The sequence below is a fragment of the Schistocerca nitens genome, chromosome 5 (genome assembly GCF_023898315.1).
Source record: "Schistocerca nitens isolate TAMUIC-IGC-003100 chromosome 5, iqSchNite1.1, whole genome shotgun sequence".
In the NCBI taxonomy this organism is placed as follows: Eukaryota; Metazoa; Arthropoda; class Insecta; order Orthoptera; family Acrididae; genus Schistocerca; species Schistocerca nitens.
This window is the reverse complement of record NC_064618.1, coordinates 134,379,063-134,395,017: the sequence shown is the minus strand read 5'-3', so window position 1 is coordinate 134,395,017 and position 15,955 is coordinate 134,379,063. Positions and strand designations below refer to the sequence as shown.

The window sequence follows — 15,955 nt, the reverse complement described above, 5'->3', positions numbered from 1 at the left end:
TCCCTCCACTGGAGAGTGCATCCTGACCTGTGTGGTAGTGACCATTTTCCCATCTATTTGTCACTGCCCCAGTGTCATTCTTCTGGGCGCCTGCCCCGCTGGGCTCTCCGCAGGGCTGACTGGCCGGCTTTTACTTCCGCTGCAACCATCGAGTCTCCCCCACAGGGTGACATTGACGAGGTAGTCCGTGTCTTAACCACATCAATCATTTCAGCGGCCGAGGCTGCCATCCCCCGCTCTTCTGGACTCCCTCGGAGGAAGGCTGTACCCTGGTGGTCGCCGGAGATTGCTGAGGCTATTCGCGACCGTAGGCGGGCCCTCCAGCGTCATAGGCGGCACCCGTCTCTAGAGACCCTCATCGCCTTTAAGAGGCTCCGTGCCTTCGCCCGTCGTCTTATTGCATGGCGTAAGCAGGAGTGCTGGGAGAGGTATGTCTCATCCTTGGGCTCCCGTGTCTCCCCCTCGCTCGTGTGGTCCCGGATCCGGCGGATTTATGGATACCAGACCCCTATGGGTGTCCCTGGGATCTCCTTGGACAGCGCTGTCTGCACGGATGCTGCCGCCATTGCTGAACACCTTGCTGCGCACTTTGCTAAGAGCTCTGTGACTGCAGCTTATCCCCCCGCCTTTCGCTCTCTAAAGGAGCGAGCCGAGCAGATGCCGTTATCGTTCCACACGCGTCGTTCTGAAAAATACAATGCCCCTTTCAGCGAGAGGGAATTCCTCGCTGCGGTCGCCGATTGCCCTGATACATCACCAGGACCAGACTGCATCCACGCACAGATGCTGAAGCATCTCTCCAGAGACTGCCAGAGACACATCCTCACCATCTTTAACCGCATTTGGAGCGAGGGCGTGTTCCTGTCGCAATGGCGAGAGGGTGTTATTGTCCGCATCTTGAAGCCCGGTGCGGACCCACTGGCGGTGGACAGCTATCGTCCCATTACCCTCACCAACGTTTTGTGCAAATTGCTCGAACGTATGGTGGGGCGGCGTTTGTGTTGGGTCCTTGAGCCGCGCGGTCTCCTCACTCCATCCCAGGGTGGCTTCCGTCGGGGCCGGTCTGCAGCGGACAATTTGGTGTGGCTGGAATCTTCTATCCGTACGGCCTTTGCCCGACGTCAGCATCTTGTTGCTGTATTTTTTGATCTGTGGAAGGCGTATGACACCACATGGAGGCATCACATCCTTGCTACGTTGCATGAGTGGGGTCTTTGTGGTCGGCTCCCGGCTTTTCTTCAAACCTTTCTATTGCGCCGCTCTTTCCGGGTGCAAGTCGGTGCCACCTCTAGTTCCTCTTATACACAGGAAAATGGGGTCCTTTTGTTCTGTTGAAGCTGATGCAAATTCTTTCTGCAAGATCCATGCCATTTGTAATTCTTAGAAAATAAATATGCTACACCGATAGCATTTCAATTAAGTAAAACAACTGTAACATGTATTCCCAGACAGCCAAATGTATCTTGTGTTAATGCAGCTCTATTACTGAATTATGCTGTCCTGCGTTTTTAATTATAGTCAGATCTGATTTTGTTTGCTGATAGTGTCTGTGTAATTGGTCAACACCAATAAAGTCTAATTATTTATGTAAATAAATTTGATCTGCATTAAAAGTCTCGGATAATACATAGGAAGAAACTAAGTACAGTGGTTGAAAAAAAGTTTGATACTTTGCTTGAAAGTTATTTTAACTAAAAAAAAAAGAGTCCAGTGGCATCTTATTGTGACTAATTCAGAAAGTACTGAGAGAAAAATCATTATCTTCATAACAAAACAAATTCATAATCTCAAATTTAATTACTAACAACAGCCAGAATAATTATTGATTCTAGGGATGCTTCAAAGGGCTGGATTTTGGTTTTAGTTTCTGGCCATCTCTGTGTGTAGCAGTCTGTATTTTCAGCCACGTAGTCGCATTCCAAAATACGTCCCGGATGTAACTAACAAGTGGTGAGTAAATTTGGAATGGTCCACTCAGCAGCAACATAATGCATGCTGTTGCTATGTACTGAGCGCAATTTAGGTCTTCATGTACTACTATTCTTAAGACTCTTCATTGAGGGAGAGAAATTAATATTTGTCCAATTCAAGATAGTAGGTATTAGAGATATTTCAGGCTAGGGATTTTTAATGGACTCTGTTTAACCCCATTTTCTGTGCCCATTTTGATATTGCACAAATGTTGGCATTGAAATTCCCAGTAGCTGTCTTCAACTCTACTGGTTTAGCACTTATTGTTAGGTTAACTCGAGGTCATCAGCATAAATGTGGTATTCATAGTAGCACAGAACTGTGACATGTCATTTATGCATAAGGAAAATACTATAGGAATTAAAACCAAACCCTGGTGGACACCTGATATTACCTTTCTACATTACAACTTAATGTTGCCAGACATGACGTATTGTTGTTGAAACTATTGCACAGCATTTGGAGAGAAATTTTATCTGCTAAGTTTGACAGGTAAAATATTGAAGTTGACAGTGTCAGTCTTCGCTAAAGTCTAAGAAGTACATTTAGTCTACTCTTGTCTAGCCATTGCGAGCTCTATATCGACTGTTTTTTTGAAAGCGGATGTTGTGTTGACATAGGTGTCAAAGAGGAGGGGGTGGGGGCTCTTGCCCCTTCCCCCTGGAATCTGAAGTACAGAGTTTTTATTCATATATTTAGTGGATAACCATCAAATGTCTGGGATATAACAAGTTTTTTGTGTCAACTATAAAATTTAGTTATTGTGGCATGACAAATAATGAAACTGTCTAACTTACTTATACAAAAAATGGCAATTTTAGACCCAGTGCACCTGACTGGAAAAAATTTCTGCAGATGTTCGTATGTGCCGTGATTTTTGCAGAAACTTGAATGGCATTTGTCGAGTAGGTTGCAGTTAAGTAGTTGGTAAGCTGACCGTGGACTATACATATTATAAGGCCGTGACCAGTGCTGGAAGAATGTTAATAAGTAGGCAGAAAGACCCATAAAATTTAATTACCACAAACAACAACAACAGTAGTTCCCAGTAAGTTTTGAAAGAAGTGAACCAGTACTGCAGTCCACGTTTTATATTCTTCAGAGGACATTTTGTGCTGTTTTACTTACTGTATCTCCTTGTTCTTTATGGAGGCAGCTGTGCCCATGGTGTGACCTAAAGTATCCATTTTTCTTTTGTTCAAGTATATTTATTTAACCCTAGAAACAAAAATGTATCTATTTTAGGGCTGAAGATCTCTGTCCTTCCCCAACCAGTCTATCTGTTATGGCACTGTGATTGAGATGCCCCCTGATAAATGTGATAGAATGAGTAAAGGGTGAGTCTATCTTGAAGTACATTGTATTGTGTGTCGGCAATGAAACTTCCTCTTGTATTCTAACATAATTTCCAAACAGTGCAAGTAATTGTGTTCTTTCGTTTGTTCCTCCAGAGTATAATTGCCTGTTAACAGTAATCATACAACACCACACAGTGATAGAGAAATATGTGTGTTGCCTTCCAAACATTGATTGTTATTGTGTGCCATCATTGGGTATTGTGTATTACTGATTGCATGATGGATGAAAGAGGCACCACAGCAAATAGTATTAACAGCAGCACACCATGATGCTATTTTACTAGTGACCAAATACAGCAGGTAGTTTCATGTCAAAGCGGTATTCTGTCTGCATCTTTGAGACATTCAAATGTGTGTCGTGAATACTACAGGGTCACACCTGACAATGGTGGCACTACATGTGCCTCAGGAAACGTTCTGTTCAGCTCTTTGTAAAACAGTGATCTGATTTTATTCTGAAGTTAAAAATTATTTGTATTTATGTTTCAGTATGTGCTGCTTTAGAATTATTTCGAAGGCGTATCGTTCTTATTACAAATGTGTGTGGGGTTAGACTAAATGCAAATTTGTGTAGTTGAAAATGTCCAGAGATATGTAAAACATCATTGTTTCTAATCATCAGAAAAGCTGATGGTGCTTCTGCGAGATGGAAGGACCTTGATTGGATACCTGCGCTGTGTCGACCAGTTTGCGAATCTCGTCCTGCATCACACTATTGAGAGGATACATGTTGGCAAGGACTATGGTGATATTCAACGTGGTGTTATCATTGTTCGTGGTGAAAATGTAATCCTGCTTGGAGAAATAGTAAGGCTTGTTAGAAATTTACAAAAAATATTTAATGTTTTATTTGTTTTGACTCTTAAGAATGTTTTCATTTATTACTGTCTTTAATTGAAATGTGGATACATCATTTCACAGATGTTGTAAGAATTTTGTAACGGAATTATGACCTGTGAATTTTATCGTCATCAGATTTGTAGTTTCCTAAACATTACCATTACGCTGGAACTCTTAGTTTGAAGCTGTTTCATCACACTGTCTTTGCTCATTTGCTGAGGCCCAATGTGTAATTTTTTGCATTTTCTATTGTTACAATAATACATTTTTGTTTCTTGATTTATATTATGTTGCTGTCAATGTTCACCCCACTGTTGTCTACATGTCATCTTAATGTTAATGCCATCAGTGCAACTTCCTATTTGCAACATTTCCGGAAATGTATAAGGTAACGTAAAAAAATTGGAAATCAGGTGGAGCATTAGAGGAAAGGAAAGACAATCTATAAAAATCATGAGAAAGGGGACAAAGTGAAATATAAATTATGAAAGTGGAGAGCGTAGAATATGAAATTCTCCATTCACCAAAATGATCGCCAGGGGATTCACGGCTCTTTCATGAGTTCGTGCAGGGCACACACAGAGCCCTGAGCTATCGTGGCCCATTGTTCTGTCCAGGGCTGCATTCCCTCCACTGTACCCCTCCCTCCCTGCCCCCCCTCCCCCCCCCTCTCTGTGTCCTTGCTTACATAGGGCTGGCTGTCCTCCAGGTTTCTGGTATTCCTTCCAGCTTTTGTTCCACTTGCTGTATCATTTTAATCTTTCCTTCTCAGCATTTATGGTCCCCCAATGGGGTTTGACCTCCCCTTCTAAATTTTCTCTCTAGCCAGCTGGGGAAGAACACCTTACCTAGCATCTTAGGCATTTGGTCTTACCCTCTCTTCCATCCTTTCCTCAAATGCTTGAGCCCTCTGACAACACACAAATCACACTTCTGGTAACTGGGCTGATATCTCCCCGTGTCTGCTTAAGAGTGGTTGCTTGTCATTTGGGAGCATTGAACTCCCGACAATGGCTGCCCTTGCTATGGCTGGTTGGCATCTACAGGAGTGGGTGGTATCAGGGTGGACACTTTGCGTGTGAAAAGCATTCCTCTATGGCCGCCTCTTCAGTTGGCAACAGATCTTGTAATGCTGCTTCTTATAACCCTGCAGTCTTCCTTTCCGTGGCTACACTCTGGGAAGTAGGCCAGGCTCACTGGCTTTGGGTGAAACCTTTCCATGCTACCAGATCTGCACCAGGACTGACAGGGACGCTTTCACCACCATAAACCTGTTATTTTTCATGGAAACTATTGAAGACAAGTGTGGTGAAGCAGAACTCTGATTAAGATGCTGTCTGTGGTGTCACCGCCAGACACCACACTTGCTAGGTGGTAGCCTTTAAATCGGCTACGGTCCGTTAGTATACGTCGGACCCGCGTGTCGCCACTATCAGTGATTGCAGACAGAGCGCCACCACACGGCAGGTCTAGTCTAGAGAGACTCCCTAGCACTCGCCCCAGTTGTACAGCCGACTTTGCTAGCGATGGTTCACTGCCTACATACACTCTCATTTGCAGAGAAGACAGTTTAGCATAGCCTTCAGCTACATCATTTGCTACGACCTAGCAAGGTCCCATATTCAGTAATTAGAATGAATTCTGAACAGACAATATTGTGAATCATGTACCGTCAAGAGCGATGTACATCATTAATGGATTAAAGTTAAGTATCAAACTAATTACGTCCGCTTTCTGAATTCTAATTCCTCGTCATGTTCCAGACCTCACGTCAGTATAGTCCTTCCCTCCTCACGCCAGCCTGCGTGAGCTTAGACACGTGCATTTCGGCCTCCATTCGTAACACTGTGTTGGCTCTTCAGCCAACACTACACTGTCAGGTTTGTTTTTGATGAAAAGTACTTCTGTCACCCAACCTGTGGCCCTTTGTGCCTGTGACCACCTTGTCAACATCCCTGTGTCCAGTACTCTTCACCAGTCTTTGAATATGATTCAGGGAGTCATTTTTCTTAGGAACCTCATCCTTGAAGCTGATGAGGAACTCCGCACCAATTTGGAATGCCAACACATTCATTTTGTTTGGCATGGATAGGGACAATCTTGTCGATACCAGTGCTTTTATTCCGGCATTTGAAGGGGTACTCTACCGGTGGTCGAGGTTGTGTGTTACCAGTGTTCGCATTTCCAGCACACATCTTCCAGCTGTACAGCGGACCCTGTATGTGGTGAATGCGTAGAGCCACTCTGCGAGGGGAGCCCCTGTTATTCTGTCATCTGTATGTTGTCTGGTTTAAAAGAAGATACAGGAGTATAAATCAGTTGATCATTTATCCAATGCTGAGACTCGTCAGAAATAGGACTGTCTTCACCCTGTGTCTGTGGTATGTAATTTTGCTGCCTCATGTCCTTTCCACCTCTTTCCTCCTCCTTATTGCCCCCCCTCCCCTCCCCCCTCTCCTATCTGCTTCCCCTGCTGTTCCCATGTCCTCTCCTCTGAGTGCTGCTCCCTGTACCCAGCTGGAGAAGTGTCCCCATTCTTCAGTGCCTGCCGGTGGTGAGTCTTCCTGCCGGAACCCCGTCTCCCAGTGTCTGAGACCAGTGGTCTTCTGCCACAAGTCACACAAGTTGGCCGCAGGACCCACAGTCTGTGTGCCCTACTCGAGCTATGATAATGACGACGACGACGACGACGACGACGACGACGACGACGAGGCGGAGGAGGAGGGGGGGGGGGGGAGGAGTTGTGTAGTGTGTCTCACAACATGAATCCGACATCTCATTTATGGATGTCACCCCACCCTTGTTAGTGGCTGATGGTGGCCCAGCAGCACGACCAGTTTCGTCCCCTTAGCCTTCCACTTGGAATTCCCGTTTCATGCTTTTTCAATGAAGTTGCAGTGAATACTACTATCATCTTCTGGAGTTGCAGTCCCTTATTTTCTTTTGCTCCACAGCTTGTCATTCTCCAGTAATCTCGTTTTACCAATGATCACTCACCGACCCTTCATAGGTTCTGTGCTCTGTCAGCACCGGGTCAGCACTTTGAGGGCTTCTGATGGTTCATTCACATTTGTTCATAGGGTTATTGTTAGTACATGGATCGCCCTTCATACTGAATTGGAAGAAGTTGCCATCCAGGTTTACTTGGACTCTGTGGTCATGGTTTGCCATCTCTACTCCCTCTTGACATGCCACCTACACCCACTTGGGCCAGAATTAAAGGCTATGTTTCAGCAAAACACAGAACGTGTAAAATGTTGGAAGCTAAAGAACTATTAGAACAAACAAGAACAACAGTGACCTGGATATACATAAGCCCTAATGAAAATAGTTAAAGTTTGACAGAATGAACATAGTTTTGTCATCCTTCAACATTACTGTAACTGGTATTTTACTAAACTAGCTTGTATTTGAATCTACAATGCTGAGTGTTAGTTTTTTTACACTTTATTTCATTACATTGCAGCCCATATTTGTAATACAGGGGCTCTCACAAGTGACTCATGCTCCTGTATGACATTAGCCCTGCAGCTAATTGCACGGCATATAAAAAGGATTTTCGACACCCGTATGTATCACTTTGAACACAGAATGTGCTTGCAGGGCAAGAGATAATGGTCAGTGACTTGCACCTACTTCTGTTTTGTTGCAGCTCTTGGTGAATAGGCTATAACTGGTTTAGCAAATAGGGTAGTAGGTTACACCAAGGTGTTGCATGCAGATAGAAGATTGTCATTTGACTGCAATGAAGCACAGAGCCATGTAGTTTCTGACAAATAACTCATATAAGGGATATTTCTTTAAATAGCATGATGATCAAACAATAGATGAAGTCAAACATATTAAATTCCTAAGGCTGAAGAGAGATCAAGGGCTGTCTTAGAAATATTGCCTGTTGAAAATATCTTTACTGACAGCAAATACTAGAGCTGGCTATGTGATCAAAGCTTAGGCAGAAGAGGAATCTTGACCTGTGATTGGTAGATGTAGTCCAAATAAACTGACATACCAGTTACTTCTAATGGATTGTCCAGCTGTTCATGAGCACTGCTGAATCCCACACAATACTTTTGTTCCTTAAATAAGTAGAATGGAGATAACTCCAAAAAAATACTGCAGTTAATGTAATCTCAAGGAAGGAAACTCTAATATTATACTTTGTTCTCAAGTTCTGTGAAGAAGGGGGAAAAAAAAAAAAAAAAAAAAATGGTCTACCATTCCATTACAGAAATCTGATCAGATGAAGAATGCAGATTATGTTAAGTGACTGTGGGAACAAATTATTCCAAAGCCACCACAGGTATGCATCACTGTACTTGATAGTGTCATATCACAAAGTTCAGGAAAATAGAAGTCCCACCTTTGTGACCCACAAAAAAGATATGACTGCAAAAAATCTTGAGCCCCTGTACACCGTGGGCACTCTTTCATGTGCCACAATTACTTCCTGTTACTGTGTCCATATCCAACAACTGATTTGGAGGATAACTAAACAGAAAATATGAAAAATCTTAATTTTAAAACTCGAAAGGGACTGACACACAGCTGCACATAGAGATAACTGTAAAAATCTTGTACATTTACAAGGGGGACCCAAAAAAACCGAAATTTCTTTCTAGAAAGCATATACTTCATTGTTTTCAAATACAACCTGAATCTCCTTCGAAGTACTCTCCATTAGCATTAATACACGTGTCCGTGTTTGAAGCACCTTTAAAATTCGTCCTCTTTGATACCTGCTAGCACTTTCATGAAATTGCATTTTACGTCTTCCACATCCGCAAAACGCTTCCCTCTCAAGTCTCTCTTCATCCTCGGGAGTAGGAAGAAATCCGAGGGTGCCAAATCTGGCGAGTAGGGCGCGTGGGTCAAAGTAATCGTCTTCATTGAGGCCAAAAACTGGCGAACGCTGACAGCCATGTGCGCGGGAGTGTTGTGATGCAGGAACCACACACCAGAATCCCACAAAGCCGGACATTTTCGCGACAAACTTGTGCGAAGCCGTTTCATAACCTCCAAAAAGAATTGTTGGTTTACTGTCTGGTTTTCAGGGACAAATTCAGTGTGTACGATCCCTTTGGTGTCAAAAAAATGGATCAACATCATTTTCACATTTGACTTCACTTGTCGAGCTTTTTTTTGGTCGAGGTGAGCCAGGTGACTTCCATTGTGATGACTGTTGTTTACTTTCTGGATCGTACCCATAGCACCATGACTCATCACCTGTAATGATTTTGTTGAAAAAATGTGGATCATCTTTGAACACGTCCTTCATTTTGAGACAGGCTTGAACGCGACGGTCCCTTTGATCTCCGGTAAGAAGCTTCGGCACGAATTTTGCTGCCACTCTTCACATTCCCAAATTGATGGTCAAGATGCGCTGAATTGAGCTCCAGGACAACCCAGACAAGTTCTCGAGTTGGTCGATTGTCCTGCATCAATCTTCACTGATGAGATCTCGGATTTTGTCAATGTTGTCTTCGCTTCGAGCAGTTGCAGGTCGACTGGAACTGGGCTGATCTTCAACCACCATTTCTCCCTTTTTAAACTGAGAAGACCATTTGTATACTTGCGTTTTACTACGAGCATGGTCTTTACAGGCTGTCTGAATCATCGCAACAGTTTCTACTGCGCTCTTGCCGAGCAAGAAACAAAACTTCACTGCTGCTCATTGTTTGTAAGAACTAGCCATTTCCTCGTGTCACGTCTGCACTCTCAAAGAACTGCCAAAGAAACCACACTTCTCACTGTTGGGTGACGCCGCGTGGCAGAATGACTCAGCAGAGCTCCTACTACAACCCTCTGGCGGCACAACCTGCTACTACAAGTACACGATATGCAGCATTATGATCCAGGTTACTTTTGGGTCCCCCCTTGTACACATTAAAAGCTTCAAAAAGTGCTTAATACTGGAATGGCACAGGAATTTACAAAGTTGTAAGACAAATTGGACTAGATTTTTTTAAATAACTGCTTAGTTTCACTTTATTATGTCCAATTAGATCATTTAGAAGCGTATTTCACCAGGGGAAACATAGGTGCCGCCTACAGCAAATTAAACATGCATTTGGTAGAAAGAGAAGCAACTATATGAATATCAAGAGCTCAGGTGGAGTACCAGTCCAAAGCAAAGAAGGGATACTGAAAGGTGGAAGGAGTATACTAAAGGGTTTATACAAGAGAGATGAATTTGAAAGCAATATTATGTAAACGGAAGCGGACATATATGAAGATGGGATGCTGTGAGAAGAATGTGAGAGCAATCAGACCCAAGTCAAAATAAGGCCCTGGGGGTAGATGGCACTGTCAGAATTAGAGATAGCCTTGGAAGGGCCAACCATGACAAAACTCTTCCATCTGGTGTGCAAGATGTAAGAGACCTGTGAAAAAACCCTCAGACTTCAGAAGATATAATAATTCCTAATCCAAAGAAAGCAGACACGTGTGAATATTACCAACTATCAGTTTAAAAAGTCAAGGTAGCAAAATACTAATGTGAGTTCTTTAGAGATGAATGGAAGAACTGGTAGAAGCCAACATTGGTGAAGATCAGTTTTATTCCAGAGAAATGTAGGAATACATGAGGCAGTACTGGCCCTATGACTTAGAAGATGGATTAAGGAAAAACAAACCTATGTTTAGAGCATCTGCAAGCTCGGTGAAAGCTTTTGATAATGGCGACTGGAATAATCAATATTCACTTTGAAATCCTGAAGGTAATAGGGATAAAGTACAGGGCACGAAAGGCTATTTACAACTTGCACAGAAAGCAGACGGCAGTTACGAGAGTCGAGGGGCATTAAGAAGCAGCAGTGGTTGACAAGGGAGTGAGGCAGCATTGTAGCCTATCCCAATTGTTCTTCAAACTGTACATTGTGCAAGCAGTGAACTAAACTAAAGAATAATTTGGAGCAGGAATGAAAGTCCAGGGAGAAGACATAAAAACTTGAGGTTCACCAATGACACTAATTCTGTCAGACACAGCAAAGGACTTGGAAGAGTAGGTAAATGGAACGGACAATGGTTGAGAGGAGGATACAAGATAAACATCAACAAAGGCAAAACAAGAATAATGGAATGTAGTTGAATTAAATCAAGTGATATTGAGGGAATTAGATTAGAAAACTAGGACTTAAACAGTAGATGTGTTTTGCTATTTGGGCAGCAAAATAACTGATGACGGCCGAAGTGGGGTATGGGAATGATGGGTAAAATTGCAGAGAGGGGCCATAGAGATGAATACAGCAAGCAGTTTCAGAAGGACGTAGGTTGCAGTAGTTATTCAAAGGTGAAAGGGCTTGCACAGGGTAGAGTATGGTGGAGAGCTTTATCAAAGAAATCTTCTGACTGAGGACCACAACAAGAAGATCATATTTTGGGCCAGTACTGTGCATTTGAAAATAATATCCTTGGGCTAAAAAGGCAGCCAGAATTGTCCGTGATGTTCGTTTGTGACCTTTATACAAGCCATTATTAAATGTCTTTGGATACTAACTCGCCCCCCTCCCCCCTCCCCAAATCATATATTTTGGCAAAGCTTTTCAGTTAACAGCGTAGAACCATTCAGTTCTAGATCCAGAGACAGTAAAGGATAGTATAAGTCCATGTTCTTCCTTATGTTGTTATTTATACGCACATCCTTCATTACCTGTGGTTGAGGAACTTCAGGAAAATAAATGTGTATTGACATTATTTTCACTATGACCAACATCTACAATGGATTTGAAGACGGAAGTCATATTTCATTCATTTAGCATATTTCTGTGCAGTGATTACTCTCTTCCACAATAAAGAGTTGTCTCAGTATATTCAAGCTCTGAGTGAATCAGCATATTATAGGTTTCGTGATGAGCGTCACTGATGATGCTGTTATTTCAAGAGCACTGTTCTGTTGTATTTATATAGCCATTTTATAGATATTTATATAAATATATCAAGGAGGGATCCCTGGTGGAATATAAACAATGGAAGGAATAAAGGTTATATCTTGTCATGTAGATGAAGTGTTAAATCATCAATAGACATATGAGAACATAGCTTCCAGATGAATAATAAAAAAGGGAGAAAGGAGGTGGAAGTGGGAGGGAAGAGTGGTTGATGGCTGGGAGGGAGAGATAGCAAGTGCACAGAACAGAAAGTGGCACTGGTGAGCTTGCTTTGGCCTCAGAGGAGGTAGTTGTGCATAGCACACGGTGACATGGAAGAGTGGATTGGGGGAGATAGAACAAGATGTCCATTTCAATATTGTCATGGCTCTTCTGCAGCCCAGATATCAACAAAAAATCTACTCACCAAATGGTGGCAGGAGAAAAAGCAATATAAAAGTTGAGGAAATGTGCAAGCTTTTGGAATCATTGGATTCTTCATTCAGAAAGGTTGAAGGGGAAGGAAGAGGGATGAATTAAAAGGAGTGGCCAGGTTTAGGAAATGGAGAGTCATAGAAAGTTGTCCAGAACCCAAGTCAAGGGAGAATTACAGATGGGATGAGAAGAAAAGACTGGCTCATGCGGAATGCATTGGATGAGATTTGAAACCCTGAGAGTTTAAAGGTGTTGGATAGGGTAATAAGCTCTCAGGTTTTCAAATCTTGTCTGATGCAGTCAAAAACAGTCTTTCCTTCTCATCCCATCCCGTAATTCTCCCCTGACCCTAAGTTCTGGGTAACTTTTCTGTATTCTTCCTATTTCCTAAGCCTCACCAGTTCTTTTCAAAAGCTTGCACATTTACTTAACTTCTATGTTTTTCTCCTGCCACTACTTGGTGAGTAATTTTTTATGTGAGTAATTTTTTATCTATCGAATTTTATCAGATAATACTATGTGAGATTTGACTCTACTGACACACTCGGGTTTATTAGCATTGTTTGCTGCTTTATATATATATATATATATATATATATATATATATATATATATATATATATATATATATATATATATATATATATATATATATATATATACCAAACAAAAGCGCTGGCAGGTCGATAGACACACAAACAAACACAAATATACACACAAAATTCTAGCTTTCGCAACCAACAGTTGCTTCGTCAGGAAAGAGGGAAGGAGAGGGAAAGATGAAAGGATGTGGGTTTTAAGGGAGAGGGTAAGGAGTCATTCCAATCCCGGGAGCGGAAAGACTTACCTTAGGGGGAAAAAAGGACAGGTATACACTCGCACACACACACATATCCATCCACACATACAGACACAAGCAGACATATTTAAAGACAAAGAGTTTGGGCAGAGATGTCAGTCGAGGTGGAAGAGTAGAGGCAAAGAAGTTGTTGAGAGACAGGTGAGGTATGAGTGGCGGCAACTTGAAATTAGCGGAGATTGAGGCCTGGCGGATAACGAGAAGAGAGGATAATACTGAAGGGCAAGTTCCCATCTCCGGAGTTCGGATAGGTTGGTGTTGGTGGGAAGTATCCAGATAACCCGGACGGTGTAACACTGTGCCAAGATGTGCTGGCTGTGCACCAAGGCATGTTTAGCCACAGGGTGATCCTCATTACCAACAAACACTGTCTGCCTGTGTCCATTCATGCGAATGGACAGTTTGTTGCTGGTCATTCCCACATAGAATGCATCACAGTGTAGGCAGGTCAGTTGGTAAATCACGTGGGTGCTTTCACATGTGGCTCTGCCTTTGATCGTGTACACCTTCCGGGTTACAGGACTGGAGTAGGTGGTGGTGGGAGGGTGCATGGGACAGGTTTTGCACCGGGGGCGGTTACAAGGATAGGAGCCAGAGGGTAGGGAATGTGGTTTGGGGATTTCATAGGGATGAACTAACAGGTTACGAAGGTTAACCTAACCTAACCGGGAGCTGAAAGACTTACCTTAGGGGGAAAAAAGGACGGGTATACACTCGCGCACACACACACACATATCCATCCGCATATACACAGACACAAGCAGACTCATGTCATATATATAATCTTCCACCCCTAATATTTTCTTTATACAGTAATTTGTTCAATTTGTTCCAAAGCCATTGAAATTTACATTCTGTATGGCAAGCACATGCTATATACGATGAATGTTACGTCTGTAAAGTAACTTGGGATGTGGTACTGTTAAATGTATCGCATGAAATGTACTCCAACAGTTGCAGTGCAGTTTCATGAGTACAGGAATACATACATACAATACAATACCATACATAAAACTATAGAACTGTATCTATATTAGAGTTTTCAGTATGTTGACCATTGTGAAGGTGATTGAAGTAATAAACTTTGTAGTGAACCATTGAAGATAGAAGTTTCCTTACATCAAAACTGTAACAAGCACCCATTATAAACCTGCAAAAGTTGTGTATAATTCAGACTCCTTTTGTGCAGACGTGTTAAATTTCTGATTTCTTGATATGTGTGTAAACTGCTTGCATTACTTGTTTTACAATTACTTTATTACTCATGTCTTTAGAAATAGTAGAATAAAAGATTTATCAGTAGCATTTCTAAAGGTGTAAAAAAATTAAGGATTGCTGCCTCAACTTTCATACATTGTAGAATTCTATTCAATATCTGCATGTCCGTATTTTTTCCCTTTTTTATTTTTATTTTATTTTTTACAGGAAACATTTTTGTTATATTTGCGAAAAAATTTTAGTATCACGGCATAGTAATGCAACTCGTGAGATGGAGGGTGTATTCGAAATGTGTACAGCTACTTTAAAACCTCTAACATTTTTAAGTGTTCAGTACAACGAAAGCATATTAAAAACAGTGTAACTCAAGTTGGTTGAATTTTGGAAGTTGGTATTTAGCAGATGCTTTCATTTTATTTAATAGGGGATAATTTACATAATGTCTTTTATATACTTTATATGTTGCAGGACCCAGCTAAAGAAAATGACCTCCCACTGAATAAAGTATCTGTAGATGACATCCTTGACTCACAGCGTCGTGAACAAGAGGCACGTCAGGAGCGAGAGAGGCTGCTGGCAAAAGCACTAAAAGAGCGTGGCTTGCAGTATATTCCGGATCTCAGCCATGATGACATGTTCTGAGGCCCAGCTAGGGAAGCATCAATGAATGAGCTGGTTAACATTGAAAATGTACACATTTTGTACAATAAGAAAAACTGAAGCATTTATCCACTGCTGAAGATGTGGACAGAAATGGACGGATGAACTTTGTCCAGGTCATTAACTGGAAAGAAACAGTTCCACAATTTTCTTTGTCCAGAGCTGATTATTTTTGTGCAAGTAATTTTTTTCTTTTTAGGGTTTCTACACAGATACGTTAAGAATGACTGTATTTTCTTTCATTCATTTGATACTGTGATAAAGAGAATGCAAGCTGTGCAAAATTATGAAAATGTTTTGTAAAATAAACATAATGAGTCTCATATTTTGTTAGAAGCTTGTAAATTTTGTACGACTTAAAGTGGCACGTGAGGAAATGTGTCTATGTAAATGTGTCTCTGTGAGCAGCAGTTCAGCTGGCATTATGTTGCTGTTGAGTGGACCATTCCAAATTTACTCACCACTTGTTAGTTACATCCGGGACGTATTTTGGAATGCGACTACGTGGCTGAAAATACAGACTGCTACACACAGAGATGGCCAGAAACTAAAACCAAAATCCAGCCCTTTGAAGCATCCCTAGAATCAATAATTATTCTGGCTATTGTTAGTAATTAAATTTGAGATTATGAATTTGTTTTGTTATGAAATAATGATTTTTCTCTCAGTACTTTCTGAATTAGTCACAATAAGATGCCACTGGACTCTTTTTTTAGTTAAAATAACTTTCAAGCAAAGTATCAAACTTT

The 15,955-nt window shown here is 41.8% G+C and overlaps 1 protein-coding gene across 1 annotated transcript in view; it reads left to right on the top strand.

Moving 5' to 3' along the window:
- LOC126260933 (U6 snRNA-associated Sm-like protein LSm1) overlaps positions 1-15,529 on the top strand; it is a 57,235-nt gene extending 41,706 nt beyond the window's left edge. The window contains exons 2-4 of the mRNA XM_049958434.1: positions 3,952-4,136; positions 15,015-15,322; positions 15,367-15,529. Of these exons, the coding sequence (XP_049814391.1) occupies positions 3,952-4,136; positions 15,015-15,188 (359 nt within the window). The 3' untranslated portion in view covers positions 15,189-15,322; positions 15,367-15,529. The remainder of the gene's footprint in view (positions 1-3,951; positions 4,137-15,014; positions 15,323-15,366) is intronic.
- Positions 15,530-15,955: the final 426 nt, after the last annotated feature.